At 36.5% G+C, this 25,605-nt stretch overlaps 1 protein-coding gene across 10 annotated transcripts in view; it reads right to left on the bottom strand.

The window, feature by feature from the left end:
- KDM6A (lysine demethylase 6A) overlaps positions 1-25,605 on the bottom strand; it is a 157,682-nt gene that overhangs the window by 37,667 nt on the left and 94,410 nt on the right. Inside the window, exons 7-17 of one of the 10 annotated variants that reach the window (XM_059815270.1) lie at positions 23,112-23,166; positions 20,235-20,269; positions 16,652-16,745; positions 11,861-11,987; positions 9,032-9,130; positions 8,442-8,661; positions 7,750-7,884; positions 7,153-7,308; positions 6,396-6,491; positions 2,302-2,406; positions 1,292-1,687 (exon numbers count right to left, since the gene is read on the bottom strand). In XM_059815270.1, the coding sequence (XP_059671253.1) occupies positions 1,292-1,687; positions 2,302-2,406; positions 6,396-6,491; positions 7,153-7,308; positions 7,750-7,884; positions 8,442-8,661; positions 9,032-9,130; positions 11,861-11,987; positions 16,652-16,745; positions 20,235-20,269; positions 23,112-23,166 (1,518 nt within the window). The remainder of the gene's footprint in view (positions 1-1,291; positions 1,688-2,301; positions 2,407-6,395; positions 6,492-7,152; positions 7,309-7,749; positions 7,885-8,441; positions 8,662-9,031; positions 9,131-11,860; positions 11,988-16,651; positions 16,746-20,234; positions 20,270-23,111; positions 23,167-25,605) is intronic. The other 9 variants (XM_059815301.1, XM_059815316.1, XM_059815342.1 and 6 more) reach the window with 9 other exon arrangements.

Raw genomic sequence — 25,605 nt, 5'->3', positions numbered from 1 at the left:
GAGACCCTGTTCTCTGAATACACTTCACACAGAAAAAGGATGCAATGGATACAGGAAATGGCACCACAAGCTTTCCTTGGAACAGCTACCCAGCCTTTTCAAAAACACCATCTCTACGGAAAGCGGTCAACTCCTACCGCGATTTATTACTTGCCTACTTTATGGACACTAGCACCACAGACATCTAATATGAAGCAGATACCTCTCTAGCAAGTGCAGAACTTCTTTTATACAATACAGAGAAAACAGAAAAGTGAATTCTAATTCAAGCAAGAGGTAGGGAGGCTAACAGGCTCCACGTCCCCCTGCCATGTTTATAAACCATGTAAACAGTACTACTGATATAGAGGAAACTTTTAAAAAATCATGTTGTAACACTGTTTTAGTTTCGAATAACCATGTTTTACACAAGATCTTCCGGTATGACCTCAGCCTTTGTTGCAGTATATGTGCAGTTAAGCATGTATGTATGTCTGTACCACGGCCCACTCTCAATTCTTCAGCATTAAAGTAACATGCAATATTAATTAAACAAGAAATTTATGCAGTTTTGAGGAAGAAAACAATATTGTCTCAAGCTGTATAACCCATCTGGTAAAAATGAATTAAACCATTAGGATGCATTCCTACAAAACACCTCATTACATCCACAAGGTATGTCTTGGAAGACAGACATTTAGGCTGAAATTTAAAAGAAAAAAAAAAAGCTCTATCTTCAAGTTCTAACACACACACAAAACACCCTTACTCACACACTTTACTCCCTATGGATTTTTACTGGCATTGTAGTATTTTTCTGCAAGTAACTCTGTGGGATTGATTGCTAGATATTAATTTTGAAAGATCATCTGGAAACAGAATATGGGTAATGATTACATCATGACAACAATGTAATGTCCAAAATAACAACAACATTCAGCTTCCCGTGAAATATGCACATTCCTACTACATGAAGACTAAGTCACAACATTTCACATTAAAGAAGCAACAAAAAGATGTACAAGTATTCCTTTTAAAAGAAACGTTTCTGCAAAGGTGGGCAGCTGAGCAGTATGTAACTGCCCTCTTTGATTTATCATCATTTCCTTTATCCTAAAAGTAGTTAATTTACTAAATAGATTTTTAACAATAAAATGTAATGGGCAGGTTTAACCTAGTGTATGTTTTATTTGCATCTAGGTCATCAACTTCAGGAAATAGAAAATGTGTGTTTACCAATGAGAGACTTCAAACAGTGACTTGCTTATCAAGCCTCCTTAGTGTACTCTATGAGTAAACTGAAATTGTATACCTGAGTGGAGTTAGATAGTTGGTTTTTCCACGGCTCCTCTGCGCTGCTGGTCAGGTTTGTGCGGTTATGAGGTAGAGAGAGTGCGTTTCGCTGCAGGTAAGGCACGTTTCCATTACTTCCACTTTCTGTTATGTGATTATTGCCTATCAAAATAGTGTCTGTACTACCCAGCGTTCTTGCTGTGCTGCAGGGAATGGGGCCTGCTGGAAAGGGTCCATTAGCCATAGGCTGCCCGGGGCAGGCGGGACGGATTCCACGCTGAGTGACATTAGGCACTCTGGTTAGAGCAACCTGCGGCTGCTGACCAGAGACAGAGTTTGTAGGCAGTGATGAATCAGCTGTTGGCCCATTAGGAATTCCAGTAGATCGTACCTGTGCAACTCCTGTTTGTCTCATCTAACGGAAGATGAACAAAGCACAAGAACATTAGCTGCAGAATTTAAAAAGTACAAAGATCGTACAAAGTTTGTGTACTTTCATTGCACTGGTCAATGCCAATTTTATACTGATTTTAAGATCTTCACAGTTGCTTTTGAGAAATAAGATGACTGTCATGCTCACAACTGCGCTGAGTGAATTTTAAGGTAAAGCTATTGGCACACTTTTCTAGGCTCTTCAGTTTGAGTGTCAGTGTTTTACTGCTAAAGTTGGACACTAAGAGAGAGAAGTGGACAATGAGAGGAGGAGAGATATGCTGTAATAGGACTTACTACAACTAAGTATTTTTCAAGTTAGACTGCTTTTAGATGTGTCCACTCCCTTTAGTTTGAAAGTGTGGCTTGAAAACTTTTACATTATCTGGTAGCCCTATAATAAAACACAGCTAAATCCATTATGTTTCAAACAGTAAAACACAACTGTACTTTATACAAAAAAAAAAAGATGACTTACTGTAATGTAGCAAAGGGCATGAGAATTCTGTACAATAGAAATTCTCCAGAATTCAAGAAACACAACAGATCCATTACTGACAAAAATTTTGTAGAAGAGAAAAATATTTTTGTTCTCACCTGCTGGTGTTGCTGCATCAAGACAAACTGACTCTCCAGCTGTTCCAGCATAAGTTTCTGTGCTGGATTTAGATTATTTCGGTTTGCACGCAGCTGTTCCAAGTGCTGAAAAAACAGCAGTACAGTTCAGAATCATTGAAATTGCATGTGCTTTTTAGTAACTTCCTTGCATAGAATACTAAAAATTATCCATGAGGACAAGACTTGTAAAGCTGAAAATGTGATTGAGATTCTATTGCAGACTCAAACATCTTTCCATGCGCTATTTTGTAACCAAACCTTATTACTAGTTACTAAAACTAAAGAGACTTTCTAAATTATTTGAGTGTATAAACATTATCATCACACTAAAATTAAATGTAATGGTACCGTAAAAGAAAACTACATTCAAGTATGATTATACAGAATTCTTATTATCATTATGTATGTTTTAACACTTTTTTTGTACTGTCCTAGAATTTTATTAATACTGTTCAGCGCAAAGTAAATTCAACTTATAGTCACACATGAAAACTTCTTCAGAAAATATAAAAAAACAAACCCAGAAAACTATACAACTTAATTAGAGAAAGCAGTATCATGATTTATGATAGTGAACTCATTTGCAACTGATATTACCAAAAATCTGATCTTCGTATTCATTTTAAACTACTCAGCACACACCATCATTCTTCCAGTAAGTCTGCTGCTGTTAAGTGGTATGACATAAATGCTGAAATTGTGGAACACAAAAGCACTATCCGAGAAGTAAGGGTGGGTGTGGGACAGGAGGGCAAAAGTTGTGCTATGTGGAAGTTGACATACAGACATTTTTCTTGACTGTTCTTAAATACTAAGCTACTTCACATCACTGCAAATCATTTAAAAAAAACAACAAACCAAAACCAACCCAAAAACCAAACCCCAAACAAAAAAACCCCTAACCACAAAGAAACCAAACTAAGCCCCACCAAAACCAAACACAAATCACATTTCCTTTAATTCCTTTCAGGTCTGCATGTATTATTTTTCTACATCCTTTTCATCTCCTTTGCTTTGATTATGCTGTGTTAGTAATAGAATCGTGGAATCATCGAATCATGGGATTGTTTAGGTTGGAAAAGACCTTTAAAATCACCAAGTCCAACCGTTAACCTAACACTGCCAAGTCCACCATTAAAACATGTCCCTGAGCACCTCATCCACATGTCTTTTAAATAACTCCAAGGATGGTGACTCAACCATCTCCCTGGGCAGCCTGTTCCAGTGTCTGACAACCCTTTCAGTGAAGTTTTTCCTAATATCCAAATCCTCCCCTGGTGATACCATTTTCCTAATATCATCACCTCCCCTGGTGCAACTTGAGGCCATTTCCTCTTGTCCTATCACTTGTCACCTGGGAGAAGAGACCAGCACCCACTCCTCTGCAACCTCCTTTCAGGTAGTTGTAGAGAGCGATGAGGTCTCCCCTCAGCCTCCTCTTCTCCAGACTGAACAACCCCAGCTCCCTCAGCCGCTCCTCATAAGACTTGTGCTCCAGACCCCTCACCAGCTTCGTCACCCTACTCTGGACACACTCCAGCACCTCAATGTCCTTCTTGTAGTGAGGGGCCCAAAACTGAACACTATATTTGAGATGTGGCCTCACTAGTGCCGAGTACAAAAGGACAATCACCTCCCTACTCCTGCTGGCCACACTGTTTCTGATACAGGCCAGGATGCCGTTGGCCTTCTTGGCCACCTGGGCACACTGTTGGCTCATATTCAGCCGGCTGTCCATCAACACCCCCAGGTCCTTTTCCGCAGCGCAGCTTTCCAACCACTCATTCCCCAAGCCTGTAGCATTGCATGGGGTTGTTGTGACCCAAGTGCAGGACCCGGCACTTGGCCTTGTTGAACCTCATCCAGTTGGCCTGGGCCCATCAATCCAGCCTGTCCAGATCCCTCTGCAGAGCCTTCCGACCCTCGAGCAGATCAACACACCCACCCAACTGGGTGTTGTCTGAAAACTTCCTGAGGGTGCACTCGATCCCCTCATCCAGATCATTGATAAAGATATTAAACAAAACTGGCCCCAAAACTGAGCCCTGGGGAACACCACTTGTGACCAGCCACTCCAGTTAAATCATAAATAAATACATAAATGGAACTGAAGTATGAGTATTAAATAAAGTATAGTTCATTCTGCTTTGAATAACTGTATTTGCAAACTATTAACTAAAAAAACCTCAACATTGTCTGAAAAAGCTTTTAAAGATGGTTCATGCCAAACTCCCTGGATTTACAGTACTTTCCATTCTGAAGTCCCTCTGTAGGGGACTGCAGTGAATAAGACACATATATGTGTATGATTGCGAGATGAAAACAGGGTCTCCATGGAAGTGCACGCACCAGGTACACAGAAGCCAAAACTAGTGCTCTTCAGTTGTTATTTTGCTTTTTAAAAAAACATCTAAACAGAGTAACAGGAATCAGAAAGACTGACCTAGCACATATGTCGGCAGAGGCAGGTCTGCACTCCTCTCCAGTGCTATGGGCGCAGAGGCTGCTGCCCACCAGTTCTGTGAAACCAACACCCACCCCTCCTCCACTAGCATGTTACAGCTGTGGAGGCTACTGTGTGGCCATAGCCCTTTCCCCTTTGCTTTTGTTAGCTAAGACATTTGGTGTGTGTTACATGCCATATCCATCCAGCCTCTGCACTGCCACTTTTAAAAGGCTGACTTAGATGTAATAAAGGTTTTATTCATTCTCCTCTTGCATCATATCTTTTTGGCTTGCCTATTCATATAGGCTGGAACCTTGTCAAGCTATTGCCAGCAAATCCAGTATACCGTACTTAGACAGAAAAGCCTACTTAGATACTGCTTGGAGGAGGAAGTTGGATCTGGAAAAAGGTGAAACTGAAAAGGGGAAAAAGTAGGATATAAAATAAGCAGAGAGAAATAATGAGAATGCATGAAGAGAAAGAGATACAGAAGAGGGATTAGGGAGGACCAAAGGGGTGGGGAGGTAGGGGAGAGAGGGAGGGAAGGGAAGGAAAAACTATGCAGCATAATAAAGCCAAAATTGTTCAGATAGAGAAACAGCTGAAGAACTGTATTGGAGTTGAGAGGAACACTGCTCAGTCAATCAGAATGCCTTCTGTCTCTGCACTGTGTTCCCTTCTATCCTTCCTTGCATCCAAAGCAGTATCTGTGACACATGGCTAAGAGCTTCAAGCTAGGCCTGATTTTCAAAATATGGAATTCCTGCTGAAGCCCACTGCAAGCCCTAATGAACTGAAGAGACAACAAAACACCATACAAAAAAAAAACCTGATACAAGATTTCAAAAATAAAATCTAGCATTTCATCTAAATATATTAGATGACATAAAATACAGAAAAGCAGTACCAGATTTCATCTGAATAATTGCATTTTGTAGAATGTGCATGTTTGTTTATGCAATTTGATACAAGAAGCTACCTCAGAGGAAAAAGCGTATATTACAATACTTCTACACCTCCTTCAATATCCCCCACATTACAGCAAGTAGCAGAACTCTTTTGGCACACAGGTGTGGCGATTTCCATATCTACCTTTAAAACATCATCAGAAAAGAGAGTTACTGTATGTTCCTACTTTATAAATTACAGAATTCATACAATGTAAGTGTTCAGTTTGTGCTAGAGATCAGTTATTTTACTACAGAACTAATCTCACTTAGAGAAGCCATAAATATTAGCACAACTTGAATTACACTGTGGGAATTATTTGGGAAGTATTTACGTTGAATTCCAGAAACGTGAAACCAAAAAATGCTCCAGATTTATTTCCTTAAAAGGGAGAAAGAAAGAAAGAAAGAAAGAAAGAGAGAAAGAAAGAAAGAAAGAGAGAAAGAAAGAAAGAAAGAGAAAAAGAGAGAAAGAAAGAAAGAGAAAAAGAGAGAAAGAAAGAAAGAGAAAAAGAGAGAAAGAAAGAAAGAGAAAAAGAGAGAAAGAAAGAAAGAGAAAAAGAGAGAAAGAAAGAAAGAGAAAAAGAGAGAAAGAAAGAAAGAGAGAAAGAAAGAAAGAAAGAAAGAAAGAAAGAAAGAAAGAATATGTCAAAGCTTCTGAAGATCTTCAACATACCTACCTGTAATTTCTGTGGTGTCAAGCACCAAGAATGAATTTGTTGCTGTACAGGAGGATGTGACACTGTATGGCCACTGCTCCAAACATCTGAAGTATTCTGAGAGAAAACATTACATTAAAAGGTGTGACTATCAAAGGGTCAACACAATTTCTTTTACTATCTAGATTTTTATCTTACTTATGAAAGAGCTAGTCATTGTTTCAAGAATGATAATATAAACAAAGAACACACTAAAACATGCCAAGTCTCATTCTACCATTCCCACACAGTGTCAGATGAAAAAGTTAAACAATATCTAGTATCATAATATCAAACGATATCTAATATCAAACAATCAAGTCAAATTATACAATTAACTTAAATGTACACTGCTTTTAAAACTGAATACTTTATCTACTGTAACACTATTACATGATGATGAAACACTTGAATTCTAATATATAAGCAAAGGCAATAGACAGGATGACATGATCGTCTCCCTCTCTATCATCAGACTATGATTGTACTTTTTCACTTATATAACTATGTTTTTAGTAGAGTGCCACCGATCTGCATTGCCCTTATGCACTTCCTGTCTGAACTGTAACCTGATTAAACACATCACTGAAAAATGTTTTTTTAAATTCCTAAAAACATTCCCCACCTTGATGCCAAAGGATTTAAATTTACAGCACAAATTCTGTGCATGCTGCATCACTTTAATTCATATTTCCATATAATTTTGGTAGGGGGCACTTTAGTTCATCAGAATATATACCTTTGTTGGACTAGATGTTCTTTTCCTCTTGGCAGGACTGGTCAGGTCATCTACTTGGCTAGAAGGAATCATGTGTAGTGGCAAGGATTGCTGTGAAATTGGTGTTTGAGTGAGGCCTAGTACAGGTTCAGTATTTGGATGATGAGGTTTACAAGCCTAAGAATCACAGAAGGAAGACAAAAATATGGTTCTATATATTCTTAATTCTTTCCTTTCAATTATATATTTTAACAGCCCACAAATATTAAAAGGGCCGAGTAGATATTCTGAAGATGATCTCAATAACTGAAAAATCAGTTTCCATATGGTCATCAATGGAGGAATGTGTACCTTTCATGGGATTATTAAACCACTGCAGCATTTCTATTTAAGATGAAATCTTTTAAAATCATGAAAATCCACAAAGGTTCTAAATTGGTACCCCCATATTTCTCCCATATTATAGGGAGCTTCTTGATCTAGTATCCCTTTGCAAATAAATCAAAGGCTTTTTATTAACAAAAGCCAGTCCTGTGCTCAATAAAATAAGCTTGACCACTACCGATTGTAAAGAACCCTTAAAGCTGGGCACCTGCAGAACATAACCCAACTTCTCACCTGCTGTGCTGTGTTCATGGCACCCTGCCTGGAGGTAAGCTCTGCGGGGATTGGTAGGCTCCATGCCTCCTCAATACTAGGAAGTAATTTAGTTTTATTCTGTAGACTACCTTGTGGAAGGTTACACAACTGAGCCTAGGAAAAATTATGTAAAAAGCAAATTTAACACAAGCCTACTTTAGTAAGAGCAAGTCCATGAAATCTTCCTAAATGCTGTAGCTAATTATGTCTTAAAGAGAGGATAGATTTAAAATTTGGGGTTTTAGAAAGGTGCTAAGTATAAAGAGGGTAACCAGAATATAAACCTTTGTGAGAATCAGAACAAAGATGAGCTCTGGATTCAGAGGTCTCATAATTCCTTTTTTCTGAAATTGCAAACAAGAGTGAAAGATAGCATGTGTGTATTCTCTATGTTATGAGAACTTAAAAATGTAGACAATACAAAGAAAAAAGCGAAGTGATGTAAAACAGTATGCTTTGATTAAATGTGCAAAATAGGGTTTATAAGGAATTAAGTGTCACTTAAAAATGATGAAATAAAAAATTACAGGCTATGATATGCTTACAATACACATGAAAACAGGTTATACACACCACAAACAATCGCAAGTTAAACTTGTGTGTTACTTCTCCCCTCCCCTCTGCTGTGTGTTTGGAAGAGTATTTCCCGCTTCTTAAAACTTTAGTTTTACCTGTAAATACTTTATCCGTGCTGCAAGTGCAGAGGTATTACTACAATTTTTGCTCCTAGTTGCATTTAAGTAGCATTTAATGGCATCCTGAGGCTGGTTGCAGGACTCATAGAGTGTGCCTAGGTCCATCCAGGCTGCAGCATGGCCATGGTCCAACTGTACAGCACAGATATAGGCCTGTAAAGCATCCATAGGCTGATTTTGCTGTTGATACAGCACACTGAATAGGAAGATTAGTGAAGTTGAGAATTAATAACAAAGTCAAAATACAAACAAGTCAAATATACACATCCACCCCAAAACCCTTCATGAACTTTGCCATTATATAAAGCATAGTAATAAGCATAAACAACACATAAGATCTTAAGGTGCAAAGCTCATATACATAGCATATTCAGCATTTTAAAAAAATGAGAAAGCAAATAATTTATTATTTAAACTTCAAATCAGACAAGTCTGACAACATGAAGGTATAAATAAAACAGCTTTACGGTCCCCTTGAGAGCACAAAAGAGTTAAAAAGCTGATATTCTTTATTGATATATAATAGCATTGAATTGTATCACTGTATTACCCTGTATCATTCTTACCCTATAGAACACCATGTATCTGCACTTGCTTCTGATTTATCAATAGATTGCCTATAAGATATAAAGGCATCCTGAACTTTCCCAATACTTGAATAGCACCTGGAGGAAGAAAAAAAGAACTTTGGTAATATTTATAGAAGGTAATCATTGAGGATGGCTTACCAAGACCAGTCTGACAAATGTTAAGTCATGCAAATACATACTGATCTAGATGAATTCAAAACATTTGCTGTTTCTGAACACCAGGCATAAGCAGACTCAAACATCTTGATCAACATGTATTACTAATTATTTACTTGAAAAGTACACCAAAACTGCTTAAACCCTAGCTTACTGCATTTGTAAGGAAAACAGAAGTCATACCACATTTCTTTCATTTGTGGTAACTTACCAGTCAATAAGAACATTTATCTACAGACAACATTATAAAGAAACAATTAAGTTACCTATTTTACCAAACAAATGGTTATGAAACTTCATGTTCTACAAGAAGTGTTTCAGAATTATTAAGAGATATTGACCAACTCAATCAGGATGGTTCCCGATGGCCTGGGAAGCTGTGCATTTCTCACATCTCAGTAAGTTTTCAAGTAATGAACAACAAATCAGTTCATTTTACTGCATATATAGAGCACCAAATTTTGCTCTTCTGGATTTTTTCGTAATTTCTTACTTGAATATTTTTCACATACAAATTCAAAGGTATTCTGGCATTATAAACAGAAATATCAAAACTCTGAAGAGAACACAATTATACCCCAGGGAATAATACCTACCTTTTTAAAATGAAAAGCTTCAAAGAAATACAATATTAAAAAAATATATATATTTACTAGTTTAATCTACAATAGCTCTGCTTCTTACATTGTTTGCAATAAGCTTCCCTGTTGGAAAAAGAACTGACAACTTTCAAAACACATAAATAACAACAGAAAATTTATTCTAGTAAAAAATAAAAACCAAGCAGAACAGTACAGGCAAAAGTTTGTCAAACATTTTACCCTCTTTCACGTATCTTGAGGCACACTAGGAAAGGAACACAATAAAATCTAACAGTACTTTGCCTAAAAACATCCATTAAGTCTGAATACAATGTTTCATAAGATCATTTTGATCACAATCTAACCTAAGTTCCAACAGACACATTTCAATCTGTCTGCTTATCGGATACATGAAGACTCTGATTAGGATAACACTAACATTAAGCACCCCACAAAAGTTAAAACAGGGTGATGGATTTTTTTCAGTGGGGGAGGAGCGTGGTGGTGGTGGTGGTGTATTTTTGAAAGATAGCTTTAAAGCAATTTGTTATCCAGTTTGGACAACCAGCAGAAGAAGGAATAACACAAGGAAATACATGAGGAGGGAAAAAGAGCAAGAGTGAATGCACAATCCTGTAACCCTGTTCCTTTCCTCTTTTCCTACCAGCATATGGACTGGAGGTATGGGGCACAGAAACATTTTTGCTCTAGTCCTCCCTGCAGAGTATAAGAGATGCTTCCACTAGTTCCCCCCCCCCGCCTCCCCCTTTCCTCCATTTCTCTCCCTTGTTTGTACGCTCCTAGGTTTCACTCTAACCACATGAAAGCCGTGGCACAGTAGGAGCAGGAGCATGGCAGCTGCGCACACATACTTCATGAAGCCCTGGCTCCATCCTGCTGCTGTGTAAGAACTTAACTAGCCCAAGGCATATGTAACAGGACTACTGAGGGAAAAAACAGGATTTCACCCCAGTGGATGGTAAGGTGAGCCAGATGATCCCTGGCTCATCTTCCCTTTTCCCTCCACATCTTCTCTAGCCCTCTGCCCTTCACCCTCAGTGCCAGTGTTCCTCCCTTACTTAGCATGCAGACAGCTGGTTGAAGAGCCCTGTCTTACAGGAACAGCCGGAGGAATGTAATTAGGATGACAAAAACGTAAGTAGGTTCCAGTTTTATGTGACCAGAACCTTCAAGAAAGTCAGCTGGAAGATACTGAGGTTACAATATTAATTTTGCGTAATTCCTTTCTAATGTATTTCTCAACAGAACTGACCTGTTCACATATGGACTTGAATTGCCCTCAAAGCTTTCTCCAAAACCTGATTATTTCAAGAGTTACTGCTGGTTTGTGTAAAGTACTCTATATTCTTAAAAAGGAGATCAAGAAAAGTCATCAAATTTATATGGTTTACATCTTGGAGTAAGTTAATTTTCAAGTGAAAAATACTGTCTGATAGTACAGAATTAATACAACACTTAAATAGATATCAGAATGGATCAATCTGTGCTATCTTGGCCTAATATTGAGTTGCAATATATGCTGTATATAAATGGATGTATACCTGAGAAAATATTTGTATTTTAGTGCAAAAATTTATTGAGACTAGAAGGGAGATTCTGAGAAAATAAAGAGACGAAGAATTGTGAAAAAGCTATGAAGAAAAGTAACGGCATTTACAGAGCGTTTACCAAAAAAGGGAAAAAAAAAAAAAAAAAGGAAAAGGGAGAGAGAATAGAGGATGTGGTAGGAGGAGGAGGAACAGGTAAAACCAGGCAGGGCAGACTCAGATTACTGTAAATGCGTAGACTGAGTAATAACTACAAAAAAAGCAGGACCACCTGGGTAACATACTTCATTTCAACTTCTCATCTATATTCATCCCAAATATGTTAGCACCTTGTCTTTTTATACACTTTCCAGAAAACTAGACTTCAGTAGACACATATATCCTTTCCCTTCATTTTTCCTCTGAAAGTATGAAGAAGAAAAACAACATAAGATACTCACAATGTGTATCCTCAAAAAATTTACAAATATAGTTGCAGTGTCTACAAAGTAATTTCTCACCTTCCAAGGAAATACCAGGATTGACCAGAATTTGGATCTGCTTCTAGAGATTTCTGGAGATACTGTATAGCATAGCTTTCCTTGGTTGCCTTATCTCCAAGCTGATCCACGGTGTGATGCATCCAGCCTACAAAAAGAATCCATAAATGGCAGAAGTGAAATTCCCCAAGACCATTTAACACTTTGTCACAGCAGAGTATTCATAGCATTAATTCCTCTTTAAAAATAGGAATACCAAGCAATAATATCACTTACATATAATATTATGAATGAAACACTTAAAACTTTTAAAGTTCTATACTAAAATTACAGGACAAAAGGATCTTAAGTCAAAATTACTTTCAGGTACTTTTAAAGCGTTTTTTTTTGTTGAAATAATTTTCTATTATGTTATTAGCACAATTATGAACTGCTCAATCATGTACTGTAACAAGTTAATCTGAAAATGTTAACTCTTTCCTCCTCTGAACACAGATACTTCCCTGTCATTGTGAAAAATGCCACCATTCTCCCTGTCATGCACATCAATTATCTGCATATTATGTTCAGTTTACTCCTTTTCTTCTCAATCCCCAAATTTATCCCATATCTACGTTTGGACCATTCCCCAACAGAACACTGGTAAGAATTTTTGTATCTCCACTTAAATCTTTCTTACATTGTCATTTCATTTTCATTGCTACATCCTTTCCATTCACCTTGACAAATGCAATCACCTCTCACCTACATAACAAATTCTGCTGAAAAGATATTTTTATTTCCTCATCTAACCACATATCATATTCTTTCAGATGCTGTTTTTTTCTTTCATTACATTAGACAAATTATTCAACCCCACTTTAAAGGCATCCCACAATCCATGCTCCCACATAGTCTTTTACATGCTATTAAAATGCATTCTGCTCTAGCACTGATGCAAAGCTTGGTTACTGTTTTAAATAAAGCACTTTCATAGTCTTCTCAAGCTTCTCCTCATCTGCCTCTATGCTTAGATGGAATTCCTTTAAGCAGCCACAAATCATCTCACTGCCATTGATACCATGAGTACAAGGAAATCCTTTGTAACAGGCAGCTGGCTTGCTGAAATCACTACATACCACACTGGTCAGCCATGTCTTGCTGTTTGCTTAATGTCCGTGTATTTGTCTTAACAATCCACTGCTTTTCAGCCAACATTTGTAAAACATAAGATGTGACAATGGATTGTCCTTATGTTTTCATAGTGTCCTGCCCATAAACAGTCCCTTGTGGAACACTATGATTCCAATTTCATAAAATATCCAAGGTTTGTAGAAAGTTTTAGTTACCTACAGAGCTGTGCACACATCTGTGCTAAATGTCCATTTAAAACTTCTGTCAGCTAAACTTCAGCACCCTAAGCTTATCCTTTTTAATACAGTCTAACTACATGGACAGGTAATACCACTCGAAAGACCCAGATCAAATTCAGATCTTATCTGAAATGCCAGACAAAGTAGGCAAGGCTGAGAACTGAACTGGGGAGTATTTGCAGCCTTACTTCACTCTCTGCCATTAGACAATACCTTAAATATTTTATTCTACCTGTTCTATACAGCTTGTATTTTATTCCATGGGCTTATAGCTTGTCAACAGTCACAGAGACATGTTTGCAAATGGAAGGCAAACTTCCAAGCTTTAAAAAAAGCAATCTAAAAGACAATCATATCTATTGAACAACGTTTGCCTGAGATGTTTTAAGAAGTATCACTTGGAAACTGTGGTCAGAAGCAGAAGTTTCAATATTTCACAGACTGCAAGAAATGTCAGGTTAGGAGCCAAGCGGTTACAGCGCTGACAAAAAGAGTACTTTATCTTGTCTGAAGATGAATCAAGTCAAAACCCTACCCATCAGAAAAAAAAAAAGGGGGGAGGAACCCCAATAAGTTTTGCAGAGACATGTAACATACGCAACTTTCTCTCATGGACTTCATAAACAAGCTATGGTTTTCATTCAGATCCCAAGTCACTGCAGTTTTTGACCATATAGAAAATACACATGCTTCAAGAAAAAAAGACTTACAATCAGGGTGGTTACCAGAATGCATCTGCGTAACTGTACAGTAAGGATAAAGTTATCAGGTGCAGTGCCAGGCAAAGCCTGAGATAAAGGTAATCCTTCAGGGAATATAAACAGCGTAAAAAGAGATATTAAACAATTTCCTGAATCTTTGGAAATATTGTGGTGATGCCTATTTTCTGTTTCATCAGAACCTTGCCAGATTGAAAGATAACATATTGTATCTTCAGGAGATCCTTACTGAGGTTCACTGATAAGACGACACTATTTCTAGTAGACAGAAACGAGAGCAAGCAATCTTTATCTAGTTCCACTGCTGAAACAAGGGTACCTTCCTGCGCAGGAAGGTGAGAAAGGCAGAAGGCAAAGGAGAGGGTGAGGGAGAACAAACAAAAGTTTTCTGCTAGAATAGCACAGATAAAGGAAACTGGATCTCTCTTCTCATGTGTAAAATGAAGAATGTACAGAAAGAAGGTGATAGAAAAACCCTGGTAAGCTCTACAGTTTCCCATCTGCAAGACTTAACTCAAATTCTCAACTAGCATATTGACTACTCTTCCACTCTTGGGACATTTTTAACATAATAAACAAAACCGCAGATTTTGTCCATACTTCACAAATGCTCCACGCTTTAATTTGTAACAAATCCCTGTGTTGCCTCAGCAAGAGGCTGTGCTAGCCTAGCTCATGCCGCAGGGTTTTTTTTAATGCTTATCAATCATTCTCATCTGAATTTGTGGCAATTGCTTTTCCCCCAATACACGTCACCATCTCAGTCTCTGAAGAGATGAGCCTCTTCCCCATTTTAGCATATCTCATCCAATTATTATTGAATTATTGTCTGGAAAGCAAATGAAATGGCCAAAAAGAAGAAACAAACTGCTCTTATCCAACTGTACAGATCTTACTGTTACATCTACCCGAACTAGTCAGCATGCATCAGCTCAAATGGATACGTATTTATCCGAGAATCACAGGGTTCTCCTCCACAGCAATCTGCCTTGGAAACCAGCAACAAGAGCAAAAATTTTAATAATTCTCTCACAAGACATCTGAACTTGCCTAAATTTCAACTCAGGCTCAATAAACATTAACTAGCTAAGGAAAATAAACAAAGGGTATTTTCATGCCAAAAGAATTTTTCTGTTGGAGTTTAAAAAAAAAAGTGTTCAACACAGAAATACAAATGTATTTTGATCGAGTTTTGCCAGTAGCATTCTGGCAGATGGCAGGTATTTTCTATTATGTTTTCTAAGCAGCAGTGCACCACCCGGACAATGCTTCCTGAGGAGGTTTTTTTTTACCAGCTGCCAGAGACTAAATCTGTGATAAACACCATACTCTGATAAAATACCACTGTTAACAGTGAAGAGCAAAATAAATGGTATTATTCCTTGAATGTTTTGGTTAAGACCACTCTGTCCCTTTCTCCACATAGAACCTACACACACTACAAAACTAGGTGACCTATGCTGATTGAAGAAAGGGAGATAATCCAGTTTTTAGACAGCAGACAATTCTGAAAGTCATTGCTCGTATTGCTAGCACAGAGACCTGTGGTAGGATTTGATGAATACAACCCATGCACATTTGCTTCTAATGTGGCAACATACATCAAACAGAGTTGAAAAAGCAGTGGTCAGCTATTTTGGGAAGCCAGCCTTCCACTGATCAAATGTATAGCCTTTCTGGATGAAATTGCTGCCAGTTTATACTAGGTGGGATAATCCCAAGTTAAAAAATTTTTGAAATGGGATATTGAAATATAAGCAACACTGCCATGGGACAGCAAAAACATCAGCACCTATAGTCCTGCAGTGAACTCCTCCAGCAGTTTCATTTCTGATTTCACACAGAAGAATCAAAAGCTAAACAAATTAGCCCACTCCAAATCCATACACAACCTGCATGACAAAAAAAGAAAGCACTGTGGCCATAGCTTAGTGCCAGTTTCTAATTTTAATTAAATGACCACTATGTGAAGGGGGAAAAGAAAATAAAAATGGGCATAAGCAGGCTAAATTAATGTTTAGAATAATAAATTAGATGAAGAACATGGAGAAAGTGAATGAAGAAGTTTTACACTGGGTTGAACTATTTTAACAAAATATTCTGGAAATACTTCTGTAAGGCATATAGGACAAAAGTAACTTATTCTACCCACCCATTAGACATTTTGGTCTAAAAATTATTTATCAGCTTTCTATAAACATGGAATATGACAATTTTTTAAAAAATAATACTTTTTCTCTTTTTATGTGGTTTCTTTTATGGAATCTGATGATAAACTTTTTGGTTACAATAACAGGTTTTCATTAGCTACTACAATTAATGAGAAAGAAAAGGTATATTTTTCATTTGCCATGTTCTTCTATTCTGCAACAGAGAAGAGTATTTTGGTTTACTGCATTTAGCCTGGCTATTCAAGGGTTGTTCTCATAGGCAGAACAGAGAATGCACAATTCTAACTGCTGCGCTCCTTCTCTGAAAGACCACTCCCTCATTGCCCAAAACCTGTAACTCGCATACTGTAGCAAGTCTAAGAGTTTTTTAATTTTGTGTTTAATTACAATATTTTCCTCCTCTCTTATTTACTTAATTATCTACTGTTATGCATTCTATTTTGGGTGAAAATCTCATGTATCATACTCAGTGTCTAAGAGTCACTTTGGAAACGGAGCCTTAAAAAACACTGCTGAAGGCAAAGATGGAAAAAAGAAACACACAGGAAAATAAAAGTTAAATTTACATACCTAACTGCTGTAAGACAGTTGCTTTTACTTGTGCAGGAAGGTTTTCGATCTGCAAAAGCTGTTCATAAGCTTCCTTTGCAGAGTGATACTTTCTCTGCAAAAGGAAAAAAGTAAATGCATTAATCATAAAGCTTACAACAGATCACCAATAGCAACGATTTCACAGCACTGACAGCACACAGACACGCTGACAAAGAATTCTGTAACTTTTTTTTTTTGCATACAGTGCATATGAAAGCTTTAATGAGTGACGTATATATGCTAAGAGAATAACTTTCATAAATATGGTATTTAATATAAATTGACTACTTAAAATAATTGAGGGAATTTGCAAATTATTAAATTTGGTCAACTCCTCATACATACATTATGCTTCTTATACTACAATGAATATACTGCTTTTAAGGGGAATGCTTGAATGTGAGTCTCCATCTGAAAAAAACCTACACAAATTCCTCCCAGGAAATTCGTAACACAAACGAAGATCTTTGGTAATTGCTGGCTGGTATAATTTTGCCTCTCTCCTTCCTTCAGTATATTTGAACTGCCTTTTCAACACATTTGTTGTCCTGGTAAGAGTCCCACCATACGTAGAATTAAAATATATCCATGGATTACAGCTAGAGAATCAAGGTATGCCATTTTATTATTTGCTATATAGTTTAAGTGTGCTTAAAGCATGGAAACATTCAATTATTAACTCCCTATATGAACAGGTCTTGATATAGAAAACACATTTCCAGGTTAGGATCATGGTCTTTACTGACTTCTGGAACAGTATGAGCTGTTTTGCATATATTAAAGGTTAAGACTTCTTGATAGAGGAATTTTTTTATAATAATGTCAGCATTTATCTTTGCATTAACCTAACAATAATTGTTTAACAGTGAATGTATTTTAAATGCTTAGTTCTTCTGTTCCTCCTCTCCCACAGAAGTCTAGAAGACATAAATGCTATGTAAGGTCTGTTAGTAAGAGGTTTTGGGTTTTTTTTTTTTTTACTTTCTAAAAATTCTATACAATTTTTAAAGAAAAATATGCTTTCAGATAATTCAACATTAGACTTCATTCTGGCAAACAGATGAAGAGCATACTAAAACAAATGGGGCCACCTAAATGCAAACGATCACGACTTAGCTACATTTGTTTTATGCAAAGAGTACACAGTACTGACTACTGGTGTTTTAAAAGGAACAACTGGGAAGAAGACTCTAAACAATATGAATACCTATTAGAAGTTGAAAAATGTTATTAGGTTCTTGAGATCTCACAATCACAAAAGACAACTGTTGATTTTAAAACCTTACTCTGGTCAGGAAGAAAAATTAAAGCAGCAATAACATACTTTCAAATGGAACAAGGGGAAAGGGGAAAGATTTTTAATTGGTGTTCATGAAATGCAGACAACTGGTAAGAAAACAAATACAAATAAATAAAATATCCATGGCCAGCAAAATAAAAACAATCAGGAAAAAATTTTAAATTTAGCATTGGGAACAAAATTTGTCATTTATGACTATGAAGGATAAGCAAATGAACAGAAGTTCACTATATAGCATGACAGCAGAGGCAGCAATCCGGATATCAAATAGGTAAACATTAGTGCCTAATATTCCCACTTCGAAAAAGATGTTTACATGCTTGGGAGGATTCAGAAAGTCCTATTAAAATAGGGCATGTTTTCCAGATCTAGAATATTTTTTACTTTTGTTATTTGTTGTATTATTTACCCTTTATAAATCTTTCTATATATATGCCTTAAAATATTACAGAAAACTGTCATGATGTTTACGTTTTGTTTTATTTAGATATGTTAATTCCAAAGATCCAAAGTCCTTGATGTTTGGCTGCGTCATGAACGGTCTTGGAAATGGGAAGGTGAACCCAATCCAACACCTTTCTCTAGACACCATATAAGCTACCTCTACCTAAATAGCTAGAGGGATGTCACAGATGAAATAACAGAAACTAGCATTAAACACCATGAAAAACCACTGCTAACTCTTGTCAGCACCGGGCTATTCTCTTGTTCAGAGGCTGGCAACCCATGATTTAAACTCCAGTAATGTGAAGGTACATAATTAAGGAATGAATTAACTTTTTCGTTAAATATTAGAGTAGATAATTTTCAAATATACGGAGGGGTTCAGAAAACTGTAGCACTGTGTCCTTTAAAAGAAACCCAAGCAACCAGCCTGCCTCCAAAAACATCTCTTCGTTGTGTCATAGGTGATATCCAGAATGTAGTCAACCAACCTTTGTGGTTCCAAGTTCCTCAAATTCCAGAAAAGAAGATACCCCTCCCAACCAGAACTGCGAGACAAACCATGTCTAATAGCAGAATGCACTGAAACTTTTTTGCTCTGACTCGCATTAAAATAAAGTTCCCTCTGCCTACAACTGTCAGTCAGAAAGCATAGCTTAAGCACTTGTAACATTGGTCACACAATTATGTAAGGCACCTGGCATGATGACCTGAGGTGTTCAACTTTCCATTTTACTCTAGCAGATCAAAAGAACTAACATGTTGAGAATGCCTTGTTATACAAATGTGTCGGACATGCTCCAGTGTTCAGAATGAAATCTGGACGGTGGCCAGGTAAGAACCACAACAGTACATGAAGTTTCTTAATGGTGTTTTGGGACTGCGGATTTCTGTCTTGTACATATAGCTTTGCACCAAAAGCATTCAAAAGAAAAATATCTTATCAAATTTATATCTTTTATTTATATATAAATACCTAAAGTCATTTTTCACTGTGCCATCAAAAGACAGCACTTACTTTATCAAGCTCCTTTTCAACTGACTGAAAAACGTAGTTTATGTCTGTCATCGATTTTAATTACAACCGTTTTTGTTTTCATGTCACATCCCTTCCTCAGTCATATAATACCTATAAACATGATAAAAGGGCATACAATCTACATTATATAACCAGTCAGTCAAATTACAAATGTACAATAGCTATTTCAGTAGCTACTTGGTTTTAATTTACTTATGTTCTGGAAGGTCAGTGTCTGTAATTTCCCAGAATATTCACCTAAAAAAACTCTGTGGTAGGATTTGATATAGAATTAATAACACAGCTTTATGTGTTGTTGACCTTCAATCTCAAAGGCTTCTGTCACATATGTTCAGTTCAATTTGAAAATTTCATGTCAAATATACTTAAAAAGGCACCTGGGCAACTGGCTAGACTCAACTGTGTGTGTGTGTATGTATGAGAAACAATATGAATATATATGAACTGAGAAGCTACATATTTTTATATCTATATGTAACTTTTAATATATATATAATCTCATGAAAGAATTTTACTAGAAAATATGTTTAGGGTCTTTTTTGCACTCAACCTGGGAGACTAGTAAATATGTAAGTTTATTAAAATAGCTACTCCATTTTATAGCATGACAGTCCACGTAAAAATATTCTGTAATTTAGCCAAAGTGAATAAAGTTTCTTTAGCGATTCGAGACTAAAGCCTAACTTTACAAAAGCATTTGTGATCTGAATTCCACAGATTGATTACATGATACAGTTAGAAACTCAACCACACTTTATAAAAAGGAGCTTAAAGCTTACCTGGATTTCATATAAGTGGGCGATGTGAAACTGAACTGCAAGAGTGGGAAAATCAAATTAGTTTTAATGAACGACAATGACAGTATGTTCTTTCAAGTGGGGATAAATGATGTTTCAAATTTATCAATGCAAAACCAAGATAAATTACATTTTGAAGATACAAAAAAAGTATTTGTTTACATTGATATTTTACGCTTAATATAACGGAACTGACAGAGAATGACTGTTTATCTTAACAAAGCTATAAGACTGCAAATAGATATTGCAGAAGGGCAGCCCATGGATTTTATTTGCATTCTGAAATGCAGAGTCCATTAACCTTTCAGTAGACTTAGCAATAAAATCTCTTTAAGCAGAAATGCAAAACAAGAGAATGCAGGTAATACTTTCTGTACATAACTGAGGTAGAAATAAAGACTTATTTTTTATTTTCACTCAACTGCCAAGGGACAGACTAGCTGGGTTACAGATCAGAAAACTACATTACACACTGCCAGCTTTATAGAGGATCTTAAATTTAGGTGGTTTTCTTCCTTTTTAGGAATTGTCCTTCCCCTGTTAAACTGAACTAAAAGCGTTAATTACAGATGGTATTCTGGTCATTACTGTAAAGCATCTTTAATTCCTCATACGAATTGCACAGAATGCCATAATACTACTAGCAGCTCTTGGTAGCAAGAAAATTGCTGGCTGGACAAAGAAAATGAAAGTTGTTCAAGAGTAAAAGCAGAGCGAAAATTATCCTCGTGCTGCTCAAATAATTAAAGAAAAGGTGGAGTGCCTGATCTCTAAGGCTTGAGAACTGCTAACTTAGACTAGCCATCGACTGATAGATAACTAAAGCAAGTTGAGATTAATGTAATCCTTATTGTGATTGATGAGGAAAGAAAAATTCCTTTGAGACAGACTTTTGCCTGACGTTCTTGAGGGCTAGAAGTAAGAAAATAACCTGTGTTTGAGCCAAGCTCAATTTCTTTCAATTCCACAGATTTCTTTCTCTTGAAGCTACAGAATAGCGCGACACAGGTTTATACAGGTAATTTGGAGTTCCAGGGTTTCTCTCTGGGTCATAGAGAAGGGGAAAAGCTCCCTTTGTGCACTGCTTTGCCCTTCACTATAAAGAAGGTAGTTCAGTGCACTTCAGAAAGCAGGTCATAATGAAATGCATCATCTAAAATTTTAATAAACTTTTTGTGGTCCTTGCTAAAGGGCACATAACACACCCATTATGTTCACCACATTGTCAAACTTCACTGTACTGATGAAAGAAAAACCTCTGCTTTTGTTTCGGGAGTTCATTGTCTAAAAAAATCTCTCTTCTACTTTTTTCCCCTCATAGCAAAACCCCGTCAGTGTGAAGCTACAAAACAAAGCCATGCCTTGCAGGGGAAAGAAATTAAAGGTGTCACACTAGAGACTGCCTCAATAGAAAGAAGACATGCTTAGTACTCAAATATTTCCACTAGGAAGACACTCACTGTAATGCTTTGTTACTCACTCAGCCTTTAGAAATGCAAGGGGTAGGATTAAGGCAATCTCAAGCATTTATGTGAGGGTACCTGACACCCCGGGTCAGAGTGCACCGTTCTCCTTCTGCTAAGGAGTACAGGAGAACCTGACAAAGTATCTCACATTCCTCTTCAATCTCTTCCTTTGTGTGTTTGTCAGGCACCGTGCCCAAGGCCACGGGGCAATGAAGCCCTTACAGGGGAGGCCATACCTCTACATAAATCTGGGGGCAGAGGGGACTCTGGGGGAGGGGTTAGGAAAACTTTACAAAAACTCAGAGATACAGTGAAAACCGATAAAGTTAGTGAGAAATAATATGAACTAACATGAAATATAATAAAGAATCCCATATCTGGTAGTAAACAATAAAAGCCTATTGACTTAGGAAGAATTCTGCAAATAATTTCACAAAATTATCTGTGCCTGTTCCTGGTAAGTGATATAGCATTGGAGAAGACCTCGTAGCACAGCTGGCTCCTTGATACGGATACAGCCAGCAGTTTTACCCACGTTAACAAACCCCCTTTCATTACCCTTGCTGACAGAATATTCACCATTCCATCCAGCTCTGAATTAAATAAATAAAAAATGCTTTTAAATACTTTATCCAGTGCTTCTGAAGTTAGACTTAGGAGGTAACTTAAGCTCAACACCAAGAACAGCATGAAGGTACCTTAAAAACTGAGGAAGTCACTTCCTTCACAACTGTCTGCTTTTTGATTCTTACAGACTCCAAAATATACAGGAACATACGCTTATTCTTGCATACAATTCAACTAACTATGGATAAATACCTGCAGGATGATCTGTAACAGCTCACAGTATATACTGCATACAACAGATCATACTACACTAGAAGATTAACATGTTCAAGTACAGTTGACTATACAGTCAGTACCTAATAAAACAATCAAATTACATTTTGTACTTTTTCTTAATTCAACATCATAAGACTGATGCTGAATATTTTAGATCTGTTAATTTAAATGGCATTAAAATGATCACTGAAGAATGACACAGTATCATAATGCCACAAAGTTTTAAATAATTACTATTAAATGTGTGCCATGGCACAAGCACTATGTCTATAAATAAATAAATAAAACTGTTCCTCAGAACTCAAGTTTTCAGAGCAATTAATAAGCTAAGTCTCAAATTTTACTTATTCCATTTACTAAAACAATCCCCAATTCCACTGGAGTATCTGTCTCCATTGACAGACAGAGACAGGTTTTGTAGTCTCCCTCTCTCAGTACTGATTCTTTTGATTTTGAAGGATTGGTTCATTAAAAATTGATACAGTTGTGAGCATAAGACTACAAAAAATATCTGCAACAAAATAAATAGAAATACTTTTCGGTTACTTACTTTCAGCGTTAGACAAAGTGCAGGGATTGCAGTCAATCAAAGCTAACTGAAAATGCTGAAAAAAAAGAATGATTTGTTTTTTCAAACAAAGTAATACTAGCACTCTGACAAATTACTAAGAATAAATCAATTTTGTACTTGAAAATGAATACTGCATTTTACCATGTGTCTTAAAGAAAACAATTTTCAATTTCTGTTCAACTGTTTACTAGAGGAAAGTAAACATTTTTATTGCAAACGTAGCAATGCTTCTAGTAATGTAAGATGGAAACAGACATCTTCACAAAAGAATTGGGATAGCATCTGGAAGAAGGATTGCATCAAATGAATGGTCAAAATTCGAAGATCAAGTTTTCCTCAGAATACACAACTGGGAATGTAGACATACTAGCTCACAGCCTCAGGGAGATAGACAAATTGAGAGCTTCAATGTTTATCTAGAAAAAAACCCAGAATACTCTTCCTTCAAACTGAGTGATATGAAGTCTTTTTAAAAAATTTATCTCTTGTCAAAAAGTACTTAAAAAGGAATACCTTTAAATTAAAGCACAAGTTCCTAAGGAGTTCATAAGTTCTTACATCCTCTCCTCCAAGTATTAAGATAACTTCAGTTAAACATTAATGCTTATTTATTTTTAATCAGTTTTCCTCAAGAGATATGAAAAATATCTTTTAAAACATCTTTGCATTCTGAAGTCCTGAGCCAAGCATTTCACTCTTCTAGAAAGAAGGTCACACAAGCAGAGCAATGAAGCCTGTCTGCCAGAAAGTCTGGATGTGAGCAATCATTTAACAAGTGTCATGCTAATTCAGTGATCACTATTTACAGTTTGAAATGCAACCAAGTGTGTTAAAATGAATGGAACAGGCACACAAACTCAAGTGCCTCTGAACTTTTCCATAAACTTTATAGAAAAATCCTACGGTGTAGAATTTGGATTAGCATATTAATTCAAAAGAGAATAAGGCCTAGGAATATAGGAACCTAAGAGATGGCATAGGAAATTCTACTCTTAAATACAGTTTCAGGTGGCTTCTAATACACAAAACATTACTGATGCTTCCATGTATTTTATTTTGTTAGCACAAAAATGACAGTTTAGCTCCAGCTGTTCAGGATGCCAAACTAGGTGACATCATGAGCTTATTTGTGTAGCTGGGAAGAAAAAAACCTAATCCTTATTAATGTATGTATATGCAACTTGCTTTCAGTACTGTCATACTCAGAGCTGCTAGATACTACGTAACTTTCCTCATCGTCCTAATAATACCTCGTGTATAGCATGTCTATATAACATACATCTCAAAGATCTGTAAGAAGAGTTTAACAGACCATCAAATTTCTAAATAAACATTTTTAACAGAAAAATTGTTAGAAAATTAATGTATTATCCATAGCAAAGCACGAACGCTGATGCTCTCATGAGCTCTGCGAGGCACACAGTGATACAGCTTACTTCCTCACTGACTTCTAATCGACATAATTTGTAATATATAACAGCTCTTAAAAAATGAAACAAACTGAAGTTGAACGATAACACAAATTCATGATTTTTAACGAACCTTTTAGCAATATCATTCCCAGAAGAGAGCACAGAAAACAATGAACTCACATATACATTACTTGTAAATAACTTTTTAACCTTAGAGCAAGCATTAAATAATAGCTTATAAACATTAAATATTAGCTTATTTCTTTGCCTTGCCTGTTTCTTTTCTAGCGTTCGGCAGTCAGAGAACTTAAAATCTCCACTCACTTACATTGCAATGCAGGTTGTGCGCCTCAGAGACATCCTTTAGTCGGTTACCATAGTGATTCTACTAAGCAGGCAACTTAAAAAAAAAGGCTAAATAAAAAATAAAATGCTCTACTTTATATTGCATTTTGCCTGACAAAAGAAAAAAAGGAACAGACCTATATACTTCGGCCTGTACATTGAGTATACTGATCTAAATGGTACAAAACCCGTTTTGTACAGATGTGTCATCTTGCACTATCACTAACAATTAATATGAAAAGATAAAGCAGAAAGCAACAGATTTGCTCTCACCTAGCAATACTATTGTAAAAAATAAGCAGCTCTAAAGAGAAACGACTGACAACTGTTCTGTAGTAGCTTTTCAGAAGGGTTATTGCAGTGAGACTCACTGAGAGAAAGCAGGCAACCATATAAGAAAATCTAATCATTTTAATATTTAAATATGCCAGTAGTACCAGTGCTGTACAGTAAAAAAAAAGCAGAAATATTCTCAGCAATGCCTCCTAGAAATTTAAATTCTTACTGCTACATTAACTGACTTTTACATTTCAAAATCCACATTATGAAAATTATGTAAGTGTAGTAAATTTCTGCCTGCACTGTTCACTAAGCTACAAACAGTAAAGAAATGGAAAAACCGAAGCCTGTAACAGCAAAAGAAACCATTTGCATTACACAATTATCACAAAGCAATACACAGAAAACCAACAACCTTTCAAACCAAGAACCTCTGA

This window comes from Gavia stellata, chromosome 1 (assembly GCF_030936135.1).
Source record: "Gavia stellata isolate bGavSte3 chromosome 1, bGavSte3.hap2, whole genome shotgun sequence".
In the NCBI taxonomy this organism is placed as follows: domain Eukaryota; kingdom Metazoa; phylum Chordata; class Aves; order Gaviiformes; family Gaviidae; genus Gavia; species Gavia stellata.
The sequence above is the reverse complement of the archived record's forward strand: the minus strand, read 5'-3'. Positions and strand labels throughout refer to the sequence as shown.